Source organism: Trichogramma pretiosum, unplaced genomic scaffold (assembly GCF_000599845.2).
Source record: "Trichogramma pretiosum strain Unisexual culture from Peru unplaced genomic scaffold, Tpre_2.0 scaffold60, whole genome shotgun sequence".
NCBI lineage: Eukaryota > Metazoa > Arthropoda > Insecta > Hymenoptera > Trichogrammatidae > Trichogramma > Trichogramma pretiosum.
Window position 1 is genome coordinate 83,469 of NW_019640805.1, and position 26,225 is coordinate 109,693.

At 41.5% G+C, this 26,225-nt stretch overlaps 1 protein-coding gene across 1 annotated transcript in view; it reads left to right on the forward strand.

Annotated features, from left to right (window-relative positions):
- Positions 1 to 25,779, forward strand: part of LOC106653278 (titin) — a 40,106-nt gene extending 14,327 nt beyond the window's left edge. The window contains exons 6-15 of the mRNA XM_023460030.1: positions 20,315 to 20,379; positions 21,218 to 21,377; positions 21,813 to 21,955; positions 23,502 to 23,706; positions 23,947 to 24,390; positions 24,610 to 24,861; positions 24,956 to 25,131; positions 25,210 to 25,356; positions 25,439 to 25,736; positions 25,768 to 25,779. Coding sequence (XP_023315798.1) covers positions 20,315 to 20,379; positions 21,218 to 21,377; positions 21,813 to 21,955; positions 23,502 to 23,706; positions 23,947 to 24,390; positions 24,610 to 24,861; positions 24,956 to 25,131; positions 25,210 to 25,356; positions 25,439 to 25,736; positions 25,768 to 25,779 — 1,902 coding nt within the window. The remainder of the gene's footprint in view (positions 1 to 20,314; positions 20,380 to 21,217; positions 21,378 to 21,812; positions 21,956 to 23,501; positions 23,707 to 23,946; positions 24,391 to 24,609; positions 24,862 to 24,955; positions 25,132 to 25,209; positions 25,357 to 25,438; positions 25,737 to 25,767) is intronic.
- Positions 25,780 to 26,225: the final 446 nt, after the last annotated feature.

Sequence of the window (26,225 nt, forward strand, 5' to 3'; positions counted from 1 at the left end):
CGGGCGTTATCAGACCTAACTGCTGCAGATCGGGTGTTGGATCTCTTCAGCTCTATACGGTTTCCAAGCTCCTCTGTGTATCTGCGTAGGCTCTCCGAGTGCAGCAGGACTGCGGCATGAGTAACTCGAGAGGCGCGGCCCTTGTATTTTCTCCCTGGACTAAAATTTTATTAATTAGGCTCGACTGTGTGTACGTGTCTTTTCGCGCAGATGTCTGACGAGAAACTGAGATTTTAGCGGAAATATTCCGACGAGATTACACAGTTTTCGTGTAAATTAATTATAAATGTAACGACGACAAAACAATATGATGCTTTGCTGGATTACTTCTTTCATAAGCTTTGTTTGACGTTGCTTCGTGACCGGCTTAAGATACACCGTCAAATTTGTTTGGACTTTTCAAGCACGCAATTTCTACTCAAATGAAATGTAAAGATTACTTGTTTGCTTTCAAAGAGGCTCTTAGACACGCAGTTTTATCAGCAATTTCGTTCGCAGCTGGATTAAAAATCACCCGAGAAATTCATGTACATAAAAATATACTTTAGCGACGCGAGCTCGGATACATGCGCGCTGTCTCCTGATTGTCAAACAAATTTTAATGCCGTGCAGCGAAAAATGATTACGTAAAAAAAGAGTAAATATGCGTGAGCTCGTAACATTGGTATTTTTTCAGGATTTTTAAAATATACCAGACTACATATTTTCGCCGCCTGCGTCACCCGGCACTCCGTAAATACTTGATCATTTAATTTAATATTTTATTACGCGATAAAAGACGACGCTCTGCTGCTGCTGCTGCTGCGATATAATTCCTCAATTAAATGCAAAATTACATCCTTATTATTTGATCAAGCAGGCGTCACGCAGTGAACATCACCAAGTTTCAAGAATGCATAATCAGCTTATATGGAATTGACCTAAATTTCGTCGATAAATCAGTAGGCTGTTGCGCTGCTGCACTGCTGCGGGTGGGTAGCTGGTACGTAGTATGTAGAAGCGTAATTCAGTGCAACGCGCATACAGAGCTTTAGAAAGTATAGCTGCAACAGCGGCTGCATGAGGCCGGGGTGTGTAAAGAGGCATCGCTCATAATCCAGCCGAGGCGAGGCGCGTAATGCATAATGAGAGTTGGCTCGTATATACATCGAAGAGCCGAAGCTGCGAGATGGTGGTAAAGTTTGCCTTTGCTAGTCTTGCCTCGCGCATCTTCGCTCTTGACCATGGGTCTTCATTTCTCAACTGCGGCCAAACTTTTCATTTACCTCGCACTACTGCACCTACTTGGAAACAGAAAGAGAGAAGCAACAGAGCTGCTACTTTTGCTCCCCATACCCCAGCCCAGCAACTCCTCTTCTTTTCTTTCTCGATGCTCCTTCTCGATCCTTAACGATGCAATGTTTGACGAGCTTCTTCTACTCGTCCTTATACTTGCCTTTTCTTTTTCTTGTGTTTCTTTTTTATTACTGCTCGTTTGTAAGAGTCCTCGTCGTAATAGAGTTAACGAAACAAAAGCCGGGGTATTTTAATTTTCACGAAATCCAAGGCAGCAGAGTATTCGATGATGCTTACAGCGCGGCATTAATTCCCAAATGCGTGCCCGAAGGGAATGCGTGAGATGTAAAACATTTGGAAAATTTAAAACGAGTATATATATATAGTTGAAAACTACTCCTCATTCAATGAGAAAATACTCAAATTCTCTCGCAGCACAATTGTTCTACGAATCGGCATTATACGATCAAACATCCAAGTATTGATTTTTACTCCGAACTTTTCCCTCGCGATTGGTCACTGCGCCGCTTAATAGTCGTCATTAAAAGGGACGCAATTTTCGTTATCTATGAAAAAATAGAGACAGTACACGGAGCAGCAGCAGCAGCAGCAGCGGAGTGCATCGAGTACTGCCACGCGCATGACGTTTCAGGGTGCCAAAAGCATATGTCTAAATTGTAGGTAATAGAAACAAGTAGGGGCTCCCCGAGGACGTCCCTCGAGATTGGAAAAAGCCGAAGCGAGAATCAAACGATCGTAGCTGCAACGCGCGCGCGTTACCCTCCCCGACATCGAGGGAATAACTGCTATGCGCTCGCTTAGAGACATTTTTTCACGAAGACTGCAACCGATAGAGCGAAATTAATCGGGCTCGTGCGAGCGCACTTCCGTACCTTCCGACACAAGCAAGGGAAATAAAAAAGAGAGAGAGAGAGAGAGAAAGGCAAAAAAAAAGAATCAAAGAAAGAGAATGAGTCTAGCAGTAGCTGCATCGAAAGAACAGTAAAAGAGAGAGAGAGAGAGGGAAAGAAATCTTCGCTTTTATTTATTGCGCTTGCTTCTACCATATAGCCTGCGGGAAAAAGAAGCGCCATTCGATTGCTGTGAAAGTTAGTCAATATAGATCCGTACGTACTGGCGCACATTCGCACGTTCAGACCAGTTGGCACTGTTGGCAGTTGCTGCTGCTGCTGCTGCGACTCTGCATCCGTGTCTGCTATATACTACGTGTGTATCGGTGAGTAGTGAGAGAGAGAGAGAGAGAGAGACTGTACTGGCACTATACATCGGACTGTGAGCTGTGCTGATGGTTTTAAAATCCATTTGTGCCATCCAGAGAGAGAGAGAGAGAGCGAGAGAGAACTCGACGACCTTCGAGCGCGCGAATGACAAGTGCGACTATGTGTGTCTGTGTCCGTGTGTTTGAATTGCGTCGAAAAAGATACATCTAATGGTCGGCCGTGTAATTTTGGCTTTCGTCTTTTTCGGTCGCTCTCGTTACGCGCTGCACCACCGATCGGCGATGAATGGCACTTGGAGCGCGTGAAAACCAAATGACGATCGATCTCTCCATTATACATCAAAATGCCGCGCGTTTTTGTCGCAAAGCACTTCAACTGTTTAATTCGTAGGCGCGGGGCGCGGCGCAACCTCCGGGGGTAGGTAGGAAGGTAGGCAGGGCTCCGATCCTTTGTTCGTCGTCGTCGCGCGAGCTGCGGAGTTGAAAGCGACGTTTCAAATTAAATTTTACCTACCCCATTGTTACGCGCGAGGCAGAACGTATTTGTCAACTTTTGTCGCTGCTGAATAAAAGTGATGATCCGCGAGTTTATGAGTTTAATCATCGCGTAAACTTGAGCCGAATTATATATTTTGCAAACGCTCGAATTGACCTTTACCTGCAGGGAAGGACGAGCAAAGTCCTAGTATAGTGTGTGCAGCTGGGCCCGTTGCGGCAGAGCTTAAAATTTGTGAAATTATCCGACATATATCGAGAGAGAGAGAGAGAGAGAGATCGAGAGAGAGCTTTTGCCCATTTTCTCTCTGCTCTTTCTCCAAAGGGCATGCCCGTGTATCGCATAAATGAGCTTTCGTTTGCCCCTCATAGAGGGTAAATACTCTCCATCGTATTAGCACTGGCGCACCTGAATGCCTCCGCGCGCGCACCCGTACTCCAACGTGTACTTGGCATAGCGCAGAGGCACACACGCGCGCACACACACACAAATCTCGAAGGCACTTCGACGTTCACTTGAGTGTGTACACACACGAGAAGAAACATATCCTCTCGAGATTTGCGGCCTGTTTATTCTCAAACAAATGTACACGTCGCCCGGAACACCAGTCAGCATCCATACTTGTATAAAGCTCGGCGAGGAGCTGCCGTCATTCAGCCATTTCGATTTTGCCTCGTTATCGTGGGAAAGCGTACTGCAAGCACCGAGTTGGGAAACTTTTTCTCTCTCTCTCTCTCTCTCTCGTATTTTTTTAAGATACCACATTAAATGGGCGCATCGACGAACGGTACATCTATTTTTGCGCGCGAGTGCCGAAATCATAAAAATAAAAACTCATTCGCTTTCGTTGACTTTTCTCGCACTTTTCACTGCCACCCCGACATTAATAACGCTCGGTGCAGTGTGCAGCTAAGCCGTTTCGCCCATATGCGTGTATTTTTTTTGTTCTACTTAGCCTGTATCCTTGCGCCAAGGGTATATCGCATTCGCTCGGTAACGTACGAGGATGTAGCGAGCCATTAACGCTCGAAATCAGTCCGAAAAAAGGAAGCGCCTATAATGCGCTCTTAAGTGCGCCACCTCTTTTAACAACGAGTGGGCAAAATAATGCATCCGTCGGACGGAGGAAGGGAGGGATGCTGCTGCTGCTGCCTCTGCACTTTACATCGCGAAATGTCGACTGCGCGAATGTCTTGCAATTTTTTACGCCGATAAAACATTTTCCTACGCGCGTACATAGTGGCACGCAGCTCTCGCTCGCGCTCTCTCTCTATGTATAAAGTATATAATACACGCACACGCACGCGATCGCGAGTGTACATGACAATAACCCATAAGACAGGCTCCGAGGCAGAGAAACTTTTACATTGTAGGCCGTCTGGAAAGTTGAGAAACGAGTTTTTAGTATTCATATGCGTGCCCCGGCTTCCGTGGCTGCTGCTGCTGCGGCTGCCGGGGCTTGCCTACATTTACTTTTGCGCTCGCGACCGACGAAAGAGAGCGAGTGCCGACTTGAAACAAATATTCCCTCATTTTTTTCGGATTTGTCTTAAATGGAATAAAGCAGTATGGATAGGGTAGACTTTCGACGCGGGTCGCGACAACTTGATGGAAAATAACGCTGAATAAAGTATCGAACGCGCGAGTAATTTTTCATGTACCCCGTTAGCTTTTTACGACTGATTGAAAAGAAAAATTAGTATATGAGCATGTCTTTTTTCGATTTTCCGTCGACCAAAACTGACCCCGTTAGCGATAAAAAAAAATTTTTCAAAGTGTACGGCTCTCGTTATTGTAAAAGCGAATGGCATTTTCAATTTGTCGGGGATTTTGCGCCGAGCGTATCGCGCGCGATTCTTCGACAAATTCCAGAGCCGCGAGTGAAATTATAAATAATGCTCGGAAAGGTCCGTACTTTCTCATTCGGAATTTCTGCTCTACGTTATTCGGCCCTTTCTCTCTCTCTCCTTCTCCAGGTAACTTAAGTAGCTATGGACGCGAACAAGCCCCGAGGTCCATTTGCCAACTGAAATATGTATGATACATAATATTGTCGCGCGCGAGCGTCGAGTATAATTTTAATGGCGGCGGCAGCTTCTGCCAATCTCTTCATCCATTTGTCTTTATCTGGCGAGAACAACTGGCAGCGCACACAACTCGGGGCACAACTACCAAATACCCCCCGCCGCATTGAAATTCCATTGTTATAACGCGTACACGCTAAGGCTCGTTCAACTATCTTTTAGCCTCTCCTCTGCGCGCGCGCACCCCCGTGTGCTTCAAGTTAGTTGAAATTTTGACGAGCTTCTTCTCGGCGGCGCGTGTAAATATATATACTCGTATACATATATAATATAAGCGTCGAAGAATCGTCAAATGAATGTAGAGCGCGAAAAGTTCTATCAGCATAAAGGCGACGAAGGCGACGAGCGAGTTACAAGTTTTCGACACCCGGTTGGAGCTTGCTCGCTAATACACCTTACAATAATGTGCAGTCGTATATAGCGCCGACTGACTATATACGACGAAAGGAATCACAAATGAGCGTCGCGAAACGGATGAAACAAGGCTGGGGGGAAAAATATTTTCACCTTTATAAAATCAATGCAGGCATTGTGGCGAATCCAAGTGGAAGTACGGCGCATTGTAGCTGTATCTCTCTGTGCTGCTGCGTATGAATAAAAGGTCGCTCGGCGCGATAGGAGCTTCCAGTGCCGTGCAGCACGCTAGCGTATATAGCTACGTGCCATGGCTATTAGCGCGCGCGTCGAGAGAAAGAGAGAAAATACCCTCGGAGGTGAAACAAACATAATGCCGAGCGATTCGCAGTCGATGCTTATACGTTATTGTACAAACTGCGCGCCGAGGTATATTTTTCCCGGCAGTCGAAGCGTCTTGGCGCGGAAAAAAAATAGTTTCTATTTCTCAAAGATTCATTAGAAAATCGATGTGTATGCATCAAGTATATGCACTTCTCTCTCTCTCTCTCGGCGTTGTACGTGAGTAGAAAGAGCTCGAGCGAGCGAGCGAGCGAAATCCGAGCCAGCTCACTCGCGCCGCGAAAAAAGCTCCATAAATATGATTTTGAGCCGATAGCGCGCATCGGATGATGGGTGAGCAAATAAAGGCAATTCGAGGGGAAAAATGCGCTCCTCGCGTTTCATATCTCGTATACATGATGCAGTCGGCGGCCGGCTAGAGTCTATATACACACACACCCGCACACAGATACGTAAGCTGGTCACTGGACCGCTCGCTCGAGTGGTGTGAGTCGTTGACCCGTATACATTTTTAGTACGCCGCCGCATCGACGTTGTCACCAATTATTAATCTTTGTTTTCCCCTACACTCGGTTAAATCTGAATAAAAATTCCTTTCGCCTACATTAACTAACTTTCCATCGGTTTGTTTTTCCATTGTATTTATGTTGCTGCTGCTACTACTACTACTACTACTACTGGCCGCTAACTCGACAAACACATTTTTTCCACAAAAGCGCCACAAAGGCAAATTATCTTTTATTGACGAATTTTTACCGAATAAAATTACATAATAATATCCCTCCTATAGTTTATTCAAACAACTAGACTTTAAAACGATCGTTGTACCTCGAAGGCTACACGACCGAAACGGAACGAGCTTTGTTTATGTATAACAGTTGCATAATTCCTCGGAATATAAAACCGCGGCGTGATCAATGCCAGTGGCTGCGCTACTCGAGAAAACACATTTTTTTCTGTATACGTAACAGAGCTTAGAGACAGCTATTATACTCTACCATCGATTTTCTCGTCTTTCTTCTCTCCTTTTTTTTTAAGCTTTTGAAGACAGACTCGTTCTCACAATTTCACACTTTTTTCAACGTCGAATACTTCATTCATTAAGAGGCGGATGTTGCGTCGGGGTTCTATATTCGAATCAAAAGCATTTTTAATGATGCAATCCGTTGTATAATATGTACGAGGTGGTTATTGAAATTTTTCGAAAAAAAAAAAATTATTGCGAAGATGTGCGTCGAATATTATTATTCTTGAATTTTTGCTAATGTGAATAATTTAATGACTCAAAAAAATGGCGAATAAAATAGAATTTCTTGTAAATAATATCGATATTTATCAGAATGATGCATCGCTTAAAAAATATGTCAGTTTGCGTGTATTTACATCGAGGTGCGGACAAGTACGTGCATTTTTACGAAAAATAAATATTAAAAGATACATTTTCTGCTTGACGTTTTTTCATAGAATTAATAAAAATAGCTGTTGAAATTCTTCTCGCTTAATTTTTATGGAAACGAGTAAAAACGTCGAAACAAAAATTACGTGTTCGTGATCTTTAATAAAAAAGAAAACAACTGGAAAACATTACTGGAATGAAAGGAACTTGGAGGCGGCAGCAGAATGAGGATCAATAAGCATTTCACGATGTTACCTATTTTCGAAGAATTCATCCCTTTAGAATTCCGTTGATGAAATTAATTGAAAATTTTTGTAAAATGCGCGCCAATATCAATGAGTGGAGAACGATATATAAAAGAAGGGTATGAAAAAAGTAACATAGCGAAACGCGTCGATTAGGCGAAAAGACAGCAGCAGCGGCGGCGGCGGCCACGAACCAAACCGGGCATGTCTACGTCAGTTATTGGCCAAGCCGAAGCATCTGCCACAGTAGCAGCTTTTGATTAACCACGAGCCATTGAGCTCGAGCTCTGTTGCTGCTGCTGCTGCTGTATGAGCAGCTCGCTCGCCGCTTTCCGTGCCATTAAATGACTATTAAACAGCGCGGCAAACATTTTATAGTTGTCTCCTAAATCATACATAGTCTCGGGAGGCGCATTTCATTTGTTCGAAAGCTATACGCGCGACAGAGCGACGACGAGCCGCGCGCCACCAGTTATATGCGAATTTTCAGCCGTGTCATCGCTTTGCACAGCAAATCCCCGCGTACACGTGTCGAGCTGCCTTCCATCTCCCCCCACGAAACGTATGGCTAATTTTCCGAGACTCGACTCGACGAAACTCTTTGTCTTGTATTCAATTTCTCTCATTATACATAGCGTGCGGGGGAGCGGAAAATTTTGCTGACTCTTGCGCTTTGTAGCGCTTACCTAGTTGCTTAATCTTCGTATGCGCGCATAATATGGCTCGTGTGCGCTTCGCGTTTAAGTGGTAACTGCCTACTTAGAGCAATAGATACCGGCTTGTGCGAGCTTACTCGCCCATACAAACCGAGAGAGAGAGTAAGTAAAAATTAAAAGGGAAAAAAAGAAGCAAGAATACGAGAATATAAAAGCTGGGCGCGAGGGAGAGCTGCTCGCAAAATTAAGTAATTAAAAAAGAAGCCCCGGCTCTCACCGGCGCCGGAGCGCGACCGCTTCCTTCTCAAACGAGCTACACAGCGTCATTTACCTTTATTATTCCATCTGCGGCGCAGCTTGTAAAAGGCCCGAGAATCATGGCGCGCTCTACATATTATAGACGCGCGAGCGGAACCGACGAAAAAAGAGGCCAATGCGCGCTGACTCTTCTCTCTCCTTCGTTCCGTCTCGGTATACGCGCGACTGATATAGGGAGACTTTGCCCGTGTCCTCGTAGCAAGCAGTACGGATGCCGGCGGGGGAAAAACGAGCTGGCCGGTATCGGGTCGGAAAAAGAAGAGCTGCAGCTGGAGGAGACATCGGCGAAGAAGAGAGTATAAGCTCTGGATCGCGCGACTACTTCAGGAGTGAGAAAAACGGCGTAATCTTGCCGGGCTGCGAAGCGAACTATGGTAAAGGCACGAGCAGAATACGCTCGCGGACCGTTGGGGGCTGCCAAGGGCGTAATTTCGCCCGCAGCCACTGCATACCTACAGGACGCGTGCACGCATCCGCGTACTTTCAACTTTTTTTCCAGCTATACCTGTAGCCGCTCTTTCATTATATGCCCGGCCCGAGCCCAACAGCGAGAAGAAGAAAAAAGAAGGAGAGTTAGCGGCTTCTTCTCGAGCTCCGGCGAGAGAGGCTATTTGTACGTAACGACTCGGCGAGCCGTTACCGCCTTTGCCGCGCCCTACATCTTTCCGAGTGTATACGCAGCCCTTGGAATCGAGTATACAGACAAGCCCATCTTACAGTTTGGTATTGGCTGCAATCCTCGCATTCATTAGGATATAGATTTTGCGCTCGCTTCCTCGCGCAGTCGACTGGTAAATTCAAAGTTTTACCCGCAACAAAAAAAGTCCTAATTAGAGGCTCTTCTCTTAATCAAGTCTCAAGTTTTTTAATCTCCGTAAGTTTCGAGAAGGTTGGGAAATACTTTTATGAATTCTCGATTAAATATCAATAAATAAGTCGAGTGGCATTTACACCGGGGCGAAGAATATAATTTTCATCGTTGCGAGCAGCCGCGCGCGCGGTGAAAAATTCCGCAGGCACGTCAAAGTTTTGCGCTTTAATGAGAATAATCGTTGAATTTTGCACGCGCGCGCGCGAAAATGAGGCGTCACAAGTGTGTGCGGCCGCAGCGCGTCGACTTTTTGATTCGCTCGGACGCATAAGTCACGCTCGCGCATAGAGAGTACGCGATACAGACGTCGTTGCGCGGGAATATTGTTTTACGGATTTACATCTCGCTCGCGTTATCTAAATACACAATCGGCGATTCGCTATCGGGAACGCTCGTCCGCGTTGAATAATGGTTAGCCATACAATAATAATAGACGTCACAGATCACCGTGATAAATGGAGGCGCGCGTGCGCGGGTCGGCTAAATTACGCGTGCGTTTGAGCTAGGCGTGATAAATACGGCATATTATACTATTTGGTAAATAGAACATTGGTAATGACGTGTTTCCGGTTGTATACATATATTATATAGCGTATACGCACGGAGCGCGTATACGGATATTTCAAATATCGACGAGTAATTCGGCGATTGACTCGATATCGCATCATCGATATAGACTGCACATTTCGGAGCCGCAGTGAATTAATAATTATATACAAAGTGAAAATGCGGAAGACGCACGCAGTGCTCGTGTAACGAGATGACACGTGCGCGAGCTTTCGAAGGCATAATCGATGAATCGCGGCTCGTTTGTCGCCGGACGATTTGTCCGCGTGAATGGCTCGTACTCGCGTCGGCCATTTAGCAAACACACGCACATAATGTCTCGAGACGGAACTGTTGTGTACACGCGTATATACATACACGCAGAAGATCTGCGTAGATCGGAGGCACGAGGCTGCCGCTGTGGTGGTGGCGGCTCCCTGCGGCTGTGTATAGGCGCGCCAGGAATCTCTCTCTCTCTCTGGAGGAATTGTACTCGGTCGCTCGGTGCTGCTGCGGCTTAATCTACGACGCTCTGCGCCGCACAGTCTCTCGGCATTGAATCGTACATGTAGCCGCGCGTGCTCATCGAGTTAAAGCTCGGCTGCAGTGTATCTATGCGTAGTTGTGTGTAGTGTGTAGGTAGGTAGGTAGGTAGCCGACTGCCGAAGGCGAAGGTGTACGAGATAATCCACTCTCTGGCGCGGCAAGAGGCCTCACTGTCTCTCACTCTGTGTAACGCTGATCCGCGATACCTGCATACCTACATGGTAGTAGTAGATGGTGTAGGCAGTGTCGCGTGTCGGAAGTGGCGCTGAGCTTGCGACTACCACTACTACTACTACACCGCCGCCGCCCATGTGCTTTCACGTTTTATCCGCGTAGCTTCGCAGCTACGCACACACACACGCGCGTGTATAGCATTATTCCGCACTCGGTGAGAATAGCTAAGTACATCAATTGCCGCGTTAAAATGTGATACATGCGCGCGCGCGTACGCCGAGGCTACACACAATCTACGCTTATACTCCTTTCCGCGATATATTCCATTAACGTACGACTATGCAGCCGGAACGCGCGCCATAATACGTACAGCAGCAGCTACTCGGCGAACGTTTTGCATACTGCCGACGGATTAACAGATGAGTCGAGGGAGCTCGAGCAAAGATACAAGCCTCGCTTGCTGCCGCTGCCGCTGCTGCTTCTCACCCGCACGATCCGCACTCGCACTCGCACTCCTTCTCTCCTGAATTTACATTTTATATGGTTATGGCGTCTTAATATCACGAGCAGCTCCACAACACACCAGCGCTGCGCGCGACAAGTGTGTGCCCGAGGCACGTATGTGTGCGCGTCTGTCCGTGTCTATGTCTGTGTGTGCGTGTATGTGCCGGCTTTTTGTGTCATTTCTCGTTCGCAGCTATACAGGGTGGGGAATAAATATGGAAACCCCTGGAAATTTCGCAGAATAAGTTGGAAAAAAAATCAAAAACCTCATATCCGACGTATTTTTTCACGGGGAATCCAATGGTGACCTTGAATTTGACCTTGAACATGACCTGCAAGCTCCAGCGACCCAAAAATCGATTTTTCAAATGTAACCCCCATTTTTTATTGCAGATTTGAAAAGAGCACAAAATTTCACGTCAAAATGTATGTTTTGTTTTTTTTTTCAAGGTCATTTTAAGGGCGTTACAGAAGCGAATAAAACCCCAATTTAACCTAAAACTAAGTTCAAGTAAGGGCTTTTTTTCTCATTGTACCGCCTCCTAAATGACCTTAAAAAAAAAAATTAAAATACATATTTTCACGTAAAATTTTTCACTCTTTTCAATGGTGACCTTCAATTTGACCTTGAACATAACCTATACTCTACGGTGAACCAAAAATCGATTATTCGCACGGTGACCCCCATTTTTTATAACAGATTTGAAAAGAGCACCAAATTTCACTTCAAAATGTACGTTTTGTTTTTTTTTTTTAAGGTCATTTAGGAGGCGGTACAATGAGAAAAAAAGCCCTTACTTGAACTTAGTTTTAGGTTAAATTGGGGTTTTATTCGCTTCTGTAACGCCCTTAAAATGACCTTGAAAAAAAAAACAAAACATACATTTTGACGTGAAATTTTGTGCTCTTTTCAAATCTGCAATAAAAAATGGGGGTTACATTTGAAAAATCGATTTTTGGGTCGCTGGAGCTTGAAGGTCATGTTCAAGGTCAAATTCAAGGTCACCATTGGATTCCCCGTGAAAAAATACGTAGGATATGAGGTTTTTGATTTTTTTTCCCAACTTATTCTGCGAAATTTCTAGGGGTTTCCATATTTATTCCCCACCCTGTATATACGCTCTCTACCTCTACCTTTTTACTAATACCCGCATTGTATGTACATCTGCGCGCGTTGTGCTCGCAAGGTATATATATACGCGTAACGGCGCGCGGTACACGTCCGTACAAATTAATCCGCCGAGCACGAAAACTGTCCTGTAATAACTCAAAATCATCGTACGACGTAACTTCGTGCCACTTGTACTTTTTCCTTTTCAAAGCCCTGTAATAATAATATACATTTATATACGTATACGGGCAAATCTCCAGAACCCAGTCGCTTTGGATCATTTTCCAACGAAATTGCCAACTTAATGCGCAGCTCTGAAACTTGCCATTTTTCGTTTCCAAATTCAGTTGAAAAGAACGAAGAACGTACGGTGCAGTTTCGGTGTAATTTATTTACTTAAATTGAAACATTTTGGTTGAAAAGCCATGTATTACAACTGAATTAATTTTGACGATAGTTGCTCGAAAAATGTATGAAGATTCAATAATATTTAAAACCCGAACCTACCGCTAGATGGCGTATACCTTTATTTGTAAATCTGCAAGTAGTAAAGTCAAAGTAATTGTATATAATAATTCCATAGGTGTACAAATACTTATCCATCTCGGTACCGATGTTATTATATTATATACACTTATATAAGTGTATCTTTTACCTAAACATTTAAAGATAATCTCATAAAAGCACATCTGATGTTCAAAATATTTCAAGGAGAAAGCTTCAAAATTTCAAAAGTACTAAAATTGAAATATCATCAAGAAAATTGGGATATTGAGTTTGTTTCACGATTTGATATACTTTTAATGCTACAGTAAAAGGCAAATAGAATTATAACCTTTTACGTATTCAATTTCCAATTCAATTGCTCTAAAAATAATGCACGTTTCCATATTTTACTTTTTCCAAATATTGCTGTGAAAATATGGAAATTCCCGTCTTTTGCGATGATGCATGAACTCGAACTTTGAGAATAGAAGAGAAATCGGTGCTATAAATTAATGAAAGTTTCGAAAATATATAAGTTATACTTTACGATTATATGTAATTTCCACTGGGCTGCGCGTAATTTCAGGATATCACAAGACGGCCATGCACTGGAGATTTGCCCATATACCGCGTCGTATAGCTGCCGCTACTATACTACGCTGCGCGGCTTAAATTAATATCTCGAATCCACGATACACGTTTCTGTTTGCTACTTGTTGTAGGAAGAAGTTGACGGGTTTGCTCCGAGACTCATTAACGAGTCTGGTGTACCGAGACATTGCGAGATATCCGAACCGACTTCGACTTCTACGACTTCGTTCCGTTTAATTGAAATATCAACTTCGCAAAGATGTTGCAAAAAGAGAGCAGTTTTTGACCTACATTATTATCAAAAGTACAGCCCCCCCCCCCAAAATGCACGCGCTAAGCGTCGAAATTTATTCTGCGTATTTGTCCTAATGAAAATGAACCGGTGACGTACGAATACCTTATGTGCGCTTTTATTGTAATGAAAAAAGTTGAAATGACATTGCATAGCGCGGCGGGGGGAGGCCAGGCATGGTAATTATGCAGGGCTGGAAAAATGTTTTAGCAGCAGCATATATATCGTACACGCGCGCGCCACACGTCTATAGTCTCGCGGGCCATATACATTAACTACGAGGATTCGATTTTCCTTTTTGCCCGCATTACCCAGCGGCTTTTCCATAGGAGAGTACCTAAAAACTATTCAAATATAACAAAGAACGGAGCCCGGGAAGCGTGTGTAACTCGTAAAATTACCATGAGCGGCGGAATTCTCATTCCGAAGATGTATTCGGCGCGCGAGTGCGCGCGTCTGCCTTCTCGCGAGCGCGCCCCGCAGAGAACCGAATAACACGCGCATAAGTAAGTCCAAACATTTGTAAAATGCTAATAATTAATGGATGCGTCGAACGAAAAATGCGCAAGAGAGCTCTATATCGTTTAATTATACGCGATCCGACTAATCGCGCAAAAATGGCTTTGGCCTCGGTTGATATTCAAATTCAGCCGTCATCAGTATTGTTTTCCTTTTTTTAGGGTAGTTGGCTGTGCGCGAGTATAGGAGCTTTTAACGTGAATCGGGCGGTAGAGAGAGAGAGAGAGAGAGAGCAAAGAGCAGAGAAAGAGAGTACAGTTCTTTGCCATTGAGACGGCAAACGAGCGAAAGATTAGAGAGCGAATTTATGCAAGCGACACGAAACGCAATCCTCTAACGATACGCGATCGATCGACGCAGTTGTACAGAATAGCGCGGAAGGTTATAGGCGCTTAGCTGCACGATTCCTCGAGAAAATCATTGAATTTCAGTGCGTACTGCTACTGCTACTACTACTACTACTACTACTACTACTACTACTACCCGGCGTGGGCGTTGCTAGGAAAGTGTACCCTTTTTTTTCTTTTTTTTTCCTTTCCTTTTTTTTGAGCTGCTTTATTTTGCAGGCATGCTCTCTGCCATATCCTCGCATGTAGCGTGTGTGTATATAAGGTACCTATACGGTCGCCTGCTGTACAAAACTGCTCCGGCACATACTTGGCATTACGCGTACGTGTGTGCTCTTTCTCTCTATATATACGTATACTTGTAAAAACTACGATTTGCACTTTCAATGCCTCGATGGATTTATTTGAATTGTTGTCGAATTTTTTTCTGCAGTACTTTAGTCGGTATAGGGGGGAGGGGATCGTGCGCGCGCGCGCGCGCGCGTTCCTCTATCGCCCACCTGCATGCGAGTACGTATTTTCGCAAAACGAGCTGATAAGCCGAATATGAAGACGCATTTTAGCCATTTATAAATATTGATGATATTCGACTGGCTGGCTGTGTTGGCTGTGTGTGTGTTTGCGCACGCTGAAAATAATAGCTTGGGCAAATATATATTTTCGATCCCGAACGAAGGTAATTTAACCGCTATGTTGCACAATATACCCCCGTCGCTCGTTCGCGCGCAAACTGTTGACATTAAGAGTTGCTGATTGATTCGACAACAATTGAAAATAAACTCGCAGTTTATGTAATGATTTTACTCGTTATATCGACAGAATCGAACAATCGACACGAATCCCCCCCCAGGAGCTCAAGGTAACTTAAGTTCCCCATCATTATTTCCGTTTGTTACGATTTCGTACGTATTAAATTTGTTACCCTTCAGACAGGATAGAAAGATAAAATTATCCGTTAGAGTACTTTGTGAAGTAACAATTTTACAATGACGCGTAACTTACACCTGGTGACATCTGTAATACCGGTAAAATAATTATATTGTTCGGGTTCAATGATTACTTGACATTTTTATCTCACCAATGAAAACGTATTTTGCCATCTGTACGAGTTATCACTGTCGTAAGTTCGAAAATGAGAGACATCGAATCGAATCAAAACAAACTGCATCTACTTCGGTTATGATGAAAATGAATTTCTCAAAAATTTGTAATGGCTAAACACCATTAATGGCCTAATGATAAAAAAAATTATCTGAAATGTTTTAAAATACATTTACATTAGCTTTTATGATTGTGTAAAATACAATGATCCTACTTTAAACATCTACCACTAGATGGCGAGTACCTTTATTTACTAATCTACAAGTAGTGAAATAAAAATAATCGTACATAAGTCAAACGTGGTTTCTGCGAGCTGATCATTAAGTGGTCTGATGTGTGTTTTCTCAAAGCTTTCGACAATTATCTATAAGGCTGAATGTTTGACGATTATTTGAATTTTTTAAATGAATCAAGTTTTGAAATAACTTAATAATTTCTTAAAAAAAGACTACTGACCTTAGCTCACAAAAGGATCGTGCTAAACAATGAAGACTGCAAAGAAAAAGACATAATATCATCACCAGCAATGCGAACATGTCGACAGCTTTTTTGAATAACAATAAAGAAACGATGTGGTGAATCGCACAGAATAAAAAAATATTATATTCAGGTGAATAAAAAGTCGGCATGTCAAAAAGAAAATTTGTGATTTTGAAAAAACAATTCGTCTCTCGCCTCCTTTCGGTGACATATCAGCGGGAAAAAGTAAAGTAAAACCCTCCGAAATATTTCGTGTAAGGACTCTCTCTGGCGTCGACACATCCACACATACACACACACACACGTACAGACGCTCTTTTCTCATATTATACACACGCAGCCTCGCAGTTGCACAAATGTACACGTTATACTTTATACGCGAACGGCAGTGCCTGTAAACCATAAAAGGAAACGGCAGCGGCAGCACTGCTACAAGTAGCGAGACATTATCCAATAATCTTTTCTTCTCTGCAGCAGGCGTGCAAGCAGACGTCAAATCTGCACTATAACTCTCGAAAAAAAAAATAGTTGTAGAATGTCTAACGTGAAGCACTTTTGAAAATATTTGGAGAAAAAAATGTCTCTCATGCAAATCATCTATGGGCGCGCGCGAGCGCTCCTGTGCGAGGACATTTTTCAAGCCCCTTATTGATGGTTACGATTTATCGACACGAGCGAATAAAATGGGATCAGCTTTTCTTTTTCAGCGCATTGCACCTTATTCAGACTCACAGGTAACTTGTTCGATTTTTAAAAAGATTTCCTGTCGATGGAAAATTCGAGAAGAGAAAAAGGCGAATTGAATGTAATTAATTTGACTTATGGCTGTCGCTTATCACAACTTTTAAAACTTTGAAGCCCCGCGTCGTGAGTGCTCAAGACGGAAGGTCATGTGAAAATGTAATTTTACTATTAACGATAAGGCTGATGCTTGTTTCAATTGAAACTTAATTGAAGTTCTTTAGGTAACGTAGGTAACACATGATGCTTGAGCTTGCTCTGTAACATGTGCGTTGCAAACTACTTTCCACTTTACGATAACAGTGGCGTACTGCATAATAATAGAACCTTTATTTTGATGCGTTGAAAGACTCAAGTTTGGTAATATCAAAAAACTTTAGCGTAACGAGCCACTCGACTGAAAAATGCAATATCTTCCATCGATAATCTTTGCCTCTTGATATTTTTTTTTTCAAATCATCGGCACGGCTCAAAAAGAAAAAATCTTGAAAAATTCCCAATCGATAAGACCGGTTTTCAGCATTTCACCGCACTCAGAACTCATTGAAGGTTACAAAAGATTCTACAAGAGATGATATAAATCTCCATTTATCAGAGCTGAATCAACGACGTAAAACAAGAAGCTAAAAAATATTGCATCTGCAGCCACTCGCCACCGGCCATAAATTGCATAATGTCAAAAGTCCCTGGCATGCGCGCGAAAACACACACATACACACACGCGCACACCCTCACACTTTTGCATTCACATTATGGTCTATTGTCAAAGTTAGCCAACTTTCTATGCCAGCCGCTGTATAACCACTTGAGTATAGTAAAATAGTGTTACGAGAGATATCTGCGCACTTTTGACTCGTCTTGTTTGAGAATGAGTGTATAGTAAAAAAGCAATACCGGCGGCGAAAATGAGGTTGGCATAGACGCGAAAAAAGCTCCAGCTGAAAGGAGTCCGTGAAAATCTTCTCATAAAAGTTGCGTATATATAAGTGAGAAAGCGAGGGGAAAAAGCACTGCCTCGACTACAAAGACAAAGTAGACGGATTAAGCAGCGGGCGTGCTTACAGTTGACTAGGAACAAACTTATTTTAAAGTAGAAAAGCTTTATGACTTTTCAATTGGCTATGGTCTTGGCAGTTTAGATTATTCAACTCGGAATAAGATAATTAATTTACACAGTTGAATAATAGAAAATGTCGAAAGTTCGCCATTAAAAAACCACGCTGCCAGTCTGAAATTCAATATCGCTGAATTAGATTTAATTTATCCACATTTTAAGATAAAAGTTTATTCGGGTAGAATATTTTAATATACCTGTGTGCAATTATGCAAATCTCTTTGCATGAGGTTTGGAGAAAATAATATTTTCCATATCTGAATTGAACGTTCAAAAAAGTATCGAGAGATCATAAATATTAATTCAATAAAAAATATAACGTTTATGTATCTAGAACAATTGCGTTAACCGAAAAATTTTCTTGATACTAATACAAAAAGAACTTCAAATATTTTATTATCTTGTAAAAAATTTCAATTTACTTATAAGATACTAGTAACTTTCAGGTGCGCTTCGCGCGCGTACATTTTTCAGTCAGTTTCGAAAAAGTTGCTATTTTGACCGTAGATGTCACTTTATTATGTTTCGACTCGAGTCAAAAGTCAGTCGACCAATCAGAGGCCGAATAGATTGGCTTCACTTTTAGGGTCATCATTATTTTAAGAGAGGATTGTTATAAATTTCAGTTACTAATACTTCTTGCAAAACAATAAAAAGTATACTAAACCCTCAATAAACGTTTGGTATCTAGCCATTAAACTTTAATCCTTATCATTGCTTTTAGATTTTGAATTTTGTTCGTGAAAATATGTGGAAATTGCGGTGTAATCGCAGAAACTGACACGGTATACCTGTCTCTTGTAAGCAACCGTAGCATCAAACTGCTGTCTCAGCTTAAGGGATAGGTATCGTGGGCCATAAAGCAGATGATGACGCTGCATTGTCTGTCGTAAGAGAACGTGTCTTGAACGTTGACTTGGGGGCTACTCCCGAAAAACATCGACGCGCGGCGCCAATCCTTCAACGAATTTCCACATTGTTGCCCGAAATCGTTTCGCGTTGGCTTTTATTGATGGTGTCATGATTATAATTCATCACTTTGCAGAAGGCAAATCGCTTTTCCATTATCCATTTAACCGCCGAAATACTCGATCGTACACAGAGAAATTTAATGAAATTGTCAAACCATAATTGCGTTAATATGCTTTCATTAAAACCTTAGTTGATATTTCAGCTAACGTATATAATAAAAGTGATAAACCAAATGACAGTTAAATTCCATGATTGGAAACTCGACCCTCGCGATACAATCAATTCAACTCGCGAATTAATACTCTGAAACCAAAAAGTGTACTTTATGTATTTCAATTAAACTTCAATCGCTACCAAAGTCGTGGGATTTATTTCATTTTTTCATAGTACATTACTAAAAAATGTCAATACAATCAACTTACCAGTTATATTTCAAAAATGACGATCTCAAATACATTTTTATTTGCGGGAGTATTAAACATTTCAAAATAAATTTTATGATTGAATAGCAGACCGAGGTCGCAATCTATTTTATTTCATATGAATCATCTGTACCTGATAATTCATAAAAAATCAAGTTCTTTAACGTTGAAAATATCCGTAGATGACATAAAGCTAATCAAAATTTGTGTAAAAGGCCAATCAGTTGTTTATGTAGATAGCACTACAATTGCCCTTTACGTCGAAAATCATGGAAGTATTGATGATAAAGAGAGCGTCTGTATCTTTGACTCGTATCACTTGTAGTTTTTCCTTATTCAATATCATTTTTCAAGATAATCCTGCTCTTTTCTTAGCCTATTACAATCGTTGAATTTTTTCATCAGTTTTTGCCCACAAGAGATTTCTTTATCATCCAATCAGCTACAAGCACAAACAAAAATTGTAATTACTTTCATTCAACCCAAGGGTTGAAAAAAGGGGTAGTATGAAAAATGTCGTGTACGAATTTTCCCCAGAACAATCAAACCCATTCGTTAACATTAAAGTAAATAGTTTATAAAATTGTAGTGGGATTTGATGAAGTTATAAATCACATTATGTAAGTCAAGTAATATTTAACAAGTTGCACGATACATACAAGTTTAACTATTACGTTCTAATCCAAAGCATATTAAATATTATGGAATATTTGATTTGATAATCTAAATAAGAAAATCAAAGTTTGTGGTTTCAAAAATCGTTTAAGATGTTCATAAGTTAAGTTTTATCCAGCAAGTATATTACACAACATGCTCAGCGTGCGGAGCAAGTATCGCGCGAGATATAAATCCCCAAGGAAAAGTTCAAAATGCAAAGTAAGGGTACAAATATATAGCCGCATGCCGTAAATTTCAAGGAAAGCAACTGCGTGTATACTTGTTATATCCACGTAAAATATCACATGTATAATACTATAGCATATGCTCCAGAGATGTTTGGATAATATTCAAATTTTACAACGTGTATTCTTTCTTATTTGCATGAACAAAGTGAATCGATAATTTATTTGCAAAAATTGCTTTTGTTGCAGTTGAGCAAGTACCTGGAGGAATTTGACATAGCGACTTTGAGAGACCTGCAAATTTCCAGTATCACGTAAGACTGTCAATTTTTCATGTACATATTTACAAATTTTTCGCATTCTCCGATAAATATTTGAGCGAAGTTTGAAAAATTCAGTGTCCTCGAAAACAACATCTCGCGCGATAAAGAGAATTTCACCATGAGACGTTGCCTGCGTGATTATTGACGATGACAATTGCCGTATAAATACAACATGAGCTACTCGCACGAGACGCCGCGCGCGGAGAGCTCGTAAAAAAGTCTTACTCGTCCGATTTAGCCGGTAGCTAAAAAAAAAAAGGGAAAAAAAAGAAACAGGCAAATGGGCAGTGGAGAGACCGAACGTGCGCGTAGCCGTAGTTTCAATCAGCTGAAACTCATGCGCAAAGCAAATCTGAGCAGCGGCGGCAGCAGCAGCGAGCTCGGCAGTGGCCGTAGCAGAGGCAGCAGCCCCGGCTTCGACAAAGAGCAAAGCTCCCGCGAGAGCTAAAACAAGAGAATAAAAAGCAGCTGCAGTCTGGGTTTTGCGAGAGCTACACTTCATCCGACTCCGCCGCGTTCTTTTTGCGCACCAATACACGTACCCACGCTCGCGCACGTATATGTGCGCTCACACACGCGAGTATTTAATTAAATAACACGCACTATACATTCCTGATGAGAAAAAGTTGCATTTAACTATTAGCCATTTACTGGCGCACAAGATCCGCAGGACTTTTACTGGTTATTTTTCGCTTGCCAAGATTTTCTTATTATGTCGTAAAGAACACAAAGCTGCTCGAGGAATATATTTTTTAGCGCTGTATATAATCGTATAAACGCGATCGTTGAATTTAATTTTAGGCTGATTGTCATGTTTTTGTCTGTGCAGAGCCGACTTGGAAGTAAATTTCTATTTAACGGGAGAGCTTCGAGACGAAGAGAAGATACAAGGAGCGCTAAAGCAGCTGGTTCAGCGACGTCGACTCGGCAGCTTATTTCTGGAGCCAACGCACTTGGCCTTGCAGCAAAAGTCGGCCCTCAGACTGCAGGTGGGTATGGGGCAAGAGGGTGGATAGGCTGAGGTGTGCATTATGGCCCCTGCCGCGAGTGGCACGTGCCGATCACAAGTCACAGACTTGGCCAGATTACGGGGCAAATGGAGCCGAAGCCGCCGCCGCCATACGAAATCCGCTCGGAGAAACTTTGGGTCGAGGCTCTGGCCTGGCCGTAATATGCGACGCGTACGTGTGCTCCCACGCGAAACTCGATTATCTGCTCGCCAAGGAGAGCTACCCCCGGTCCATCTTGTACTGCTCGAGTTTCGCCGCGACTTTTTTCCCAGATGCCTCCGACGTAACTCTCAACTTGCGCCCGCTAAAACTATCTGCCCGTCGATAAGCAACCCTTGAGCTTTCCTGCGCGACCACTAGCTTATGGCCATTTCAATGTGACTTTGACCCGACCATTTTTTCTTTACTTTGCAGAGCCTGAGGATCAATCAAGTCAATGAGAGACAAGTGCAACTTGGGGATCAATTTAGTTTATCGTGCGTAGCCGTAGGTAGTTCAGATTTGAAATTCTTTTGGTACAAAGATGACATGCTGATAAATATGAGTAAGGCAACTCGGTGAGTCGATATACTTTTTTCTACAAATAAATCCAATCAAATTCAATTCAATGTAAAAACACTCCGTTTCATTCTCCGCTGTTACGATTTCCCTTCTAGATAAAAGCAAAAAGTTTCTTATATGCACTTTTTAAATCAATTGCTTTTATCTAATTTTTGGATTTATGTTCTGAGAATGAATCTAAAAAAATTTCACAAGCAATAATGATATCTTACACAAGGAAAAAAATGATTTTCCAAACCACAATGTTTTGTAAAGAATAGAAAATAGATCAAATGGTGCATAAACATAGATAAAAAAGAGGAAAAAAATAAAATAAATTGAAAAACAAGAATAAGAATAATAACAGTCTGGAACGAGACAAGGAAGTACGTACAGTCAAGTAGAACGCGATCTCGCTCGAGGTCGGATATGTAAGCGTATGAGTGTAGCAAAGAGGAAAGAGATAGCAGCAAGGATTAGGATATATTCTTGCTTCGAACGTGAGAAAGTATAGTTGAAAGAAATCGCAATACGAGCGCGTACCGAATCGAACTTAAAAAAAAAAAGATCGAACTCTGACAAAAAAAAACTACTGCACCAGTAGTAGTAGTGCGCAAATAAGAAAAATATTAAGCACAAGAAAAAGGGGGTGTCGGGGGATGAGGCAAAAAAGCGGAGCGAGAAAAAGTATATATACGAGATAAGATCTAGAGGTTTAAACGTTACGCAGACGAAAGGGTACATGTACTCGCTCTGGCAACAGCTAAAATGCACAGGGTATGAAATTACACTTTGAGCGTTAAATAAAAGAAAATGAAAATCAGATTATTTAACCCTTTGATTGCCACACCATGCTCTCCCTTTTTTTCTCTTTCCATAATTTTTTTCTGTTTTTGAATATTCATTTCTTTATCCAAGTAACATGACTTTTTTTTATATTAAACTGCAAGCTTCATTTTATAATTTAATTAATTTCTTTGCAACCTTTTATTACCCATTGTATATTTTACACTTTTTTACTCCGTAATTAAAACTACCTTTGCATAATACGATCTTTCCCCAACAGCATAAAAGTAAAGGAGTAATCAATTAATTTTTTTTTCTTCAATTACAGTTCCAAGTTAAGTAAAACAAACGTTGATAAAATCAATAAAACGGATAGATTTGTAATATTGAACTCAATTTCGACGGATATTTATTTTGCGATTAATTCTTCACCTATTTACTTTGTACTTCCTTCATTGCTTCATTTACAAATTTGTTAACATTTTACATTAAATAAACGACTGATAAATCATAAAAATTTCTTTAGTCCAATACTTCTGTTTCATTATTAATGTTTCAATTAATAATTTTCGGTCTGCAATTTGTTTGTCAATTCCTCTTTTTTATCTAATACAATAGTAAGGCATCACAAGCTCTCCATAGTCGAAATGAGATCATGGTGACGAGCGAACGGGCTTCTAAATTTATACATACATGGAGCTTAAATGTTATATTATGTAGCATTTATTAGAGCTTTAATAAGTAACTGACCTGGCTGTGAAAATTATGTCTACCTAGGGAAATCTGGTACCGACATCTGCCTAATGACGGTTCAGACTACCACACATCCATTCTCACGGTGAATAAAGCTGTACTACTTGACAAAGGCCTTTATACGTGCCAGGTCATCGATCGCACTGTCCAACAATGCAAAAGTATTCACATAGATATTAAGGACGAACCGAATGTCAAGGTCCTACCGATGAGCAGCACCATTGAAAAGGTAATACCCGTTTCCGTACTCGATTCATTTATATTCAAGAAAAGAATGGCCTCGCAAACTTTCCTTTTTAACTCATAATACAAGCACCCTAGTTTTCTTGCGTTAAACTTTTAAAATGTATTTTTTTAAAATCAATTTTTCCTGAATCGAATTATTTTTAAACGCACGAAAAAAAAGATAATAATGTATTATTCATGAGTTTGGCGGAGAAAAGTTGAATTTTTTTCTATGAAAATGCAGGGCAGCACGATCCGATTGATGTGCATGACGCCGAATATGCAGAACGTCGGTATAGGATTCGGCTGGTCGAAGAACCGGGCGCTGCTGCGCCTCGAGCCAGGTCAGGAAGTCTGGGAGGACCTTTACCCGGCGGGCAGTTTGCTGACACTGAGTAACGCCCGACACACGGCCGTTTACTCGTGCAACGTGGCGCACCGTTCCGCCTCGGTACGCGTCGACGCGGTCAACAGCAGCCTCGTGCCCCTTTGCCCGGCCGAGCGGCTCTGGAATCGGGATTGGCCCTCGGCCGCCCCCGGCTCCAAGGCCATACTCTCCTGTCCCCTTGGCTTCGTGGGTCGACACGCCACGCGGCTCTGCTCCATGCGCAGCTCCAATCTGTCCGAGTGGGACGTGCCCAACTTCGAGGCCTGCTTCTACGAGCCCCTCGTCCAGCCCTACAATCAAGTGAGACGTTATCTTTTTTTTTTCACTCTTATATACGTACAAATTATTTCGCGCGAGATTTCACTTGTCTGTTATTCGAGCAAGCTTCGAATACACAATCGAGTTATGTGAAAATAAAAATAAAAACTATCGGTGAAAAAAAAAAATACGTATAGACATACACTGCCAACCGGATTAGCAAATTCAATTTCGGCTTCGCGAATAAAATTTCGTATTCAGTTTCGTAGCTTGACGCTCGGATACGAGAGTACAAATGGATCGTCGACGATACAGGCTATTTGGGACGTGCTTCAATATCGTCGTTCACCTCTCTATCCCGGCGAAGGTGATCGAATAATCAGTTTACTTCAAGAAGTCGAACACTATCAGTACAACATCGACGAGCTGTCTGATCTTAAAAATTCAGCCGAGGCTACTTTAAGGATTCTCGATAAAATTTTGAATAACGCATACTCCATCGTTAGTAAGCAGGTATGATATTCCTATAAAATTACACACAATCGATTTATATCGATTAATGAACCATTTTTTTTATGTAAATACAATCTATACATTTTTTTTGTAGAAATTAGTAATGTTGAATCAGATAGTTTTTCATACGTTGGAATATTGGAGTGAAAATATCAGAGAAAGTGGGCAATATTTGTCACTTGGTGAGCTGTTCGTTCAAGTTTTACCCATGAAAGTATACACAAATTCAGTCATTATGTACAGTATGAAAATTCCTCGAAATGAGCAAGAGTAAATTTTTTTCTCCTTAAATATGTTTCAATTTAAAATGTTTTATTTCTAAATCGTGTTATTTTTTTCTTAATGAAGGAGATATCACACTTGGAACAACGACCGAGTGACGATTCGTTTATACCACAATAATCAGAAAATTAGCAACAATACTGTTGCCGGAATGGTGGCAGTATATCGTAATTTGATACAATTTTTTCCTAGTACATATGTTACAGAACTTAAGTAAGTGAAAATCGCTTTAAAATTTAAAAGAAATTAGTTTTCATTGCTCGGAAAATTGACTAATAGCATTAAATTTCTCTAGGGATGGCACAGATCTTGAATACAGGTTAAGCTCTCGGGTTGTCAGTGTATCAATATCGCATCGAAATTTGTCTCGGAAAGATCGCTTCGAAATCGATCTCGAGTTTGGAGAAATTCGCCATAATGTTAGTGATGCACAATTCTGGAATATGAGCTGTGCCGCTCTAGGTCCAGGAGGTGATTGGAATCTTGACGCGTGCAAGCTTGTCACGGATTCCTTTGAAAATTCTGGATGCTGCAGATGTATTTGTTTCAGTCCTGGCACTTTTGCAACATTCGTCACCATGAGATCCGATAAGGTAATTTTGATAATTTTTGATATTTTTAAAGATCAACATTTAAACGAGCATTGCCTTATTTATACGATTAATAATTTACAGACGCTTTTTTATGATAGTTTTTTTATAAGTGCATTTGAAAATCACATTAAAACATATAACTGTTCTCGTTTCGCTTTTTTAAACAATTAATTTAATCGAATACAATCTTACTTTATTTTTACTTAAAATCAAATTAAAATAAATTTTGTTGAATCAAATCACGGTCACGGGAAATGAAAAAAAAAATTTCCGTAGTTTAATATGTAAATACCTGCAGCAGCGATTGGGCATTTGAGGTGACGAGATCGAAATTAAAAAATCCTCCGGCTATTTATATGCGTGAGCCTGACATTGCGAAAAATAGGAAGCGGCTTACGCCCGTACAAAAGCGGCAGTAGACAAAAAAATGAAAAAAAAATTGCGAAAGGACTTGCCGGCAACGTTTGACGTTAATGAATAAACGAAACG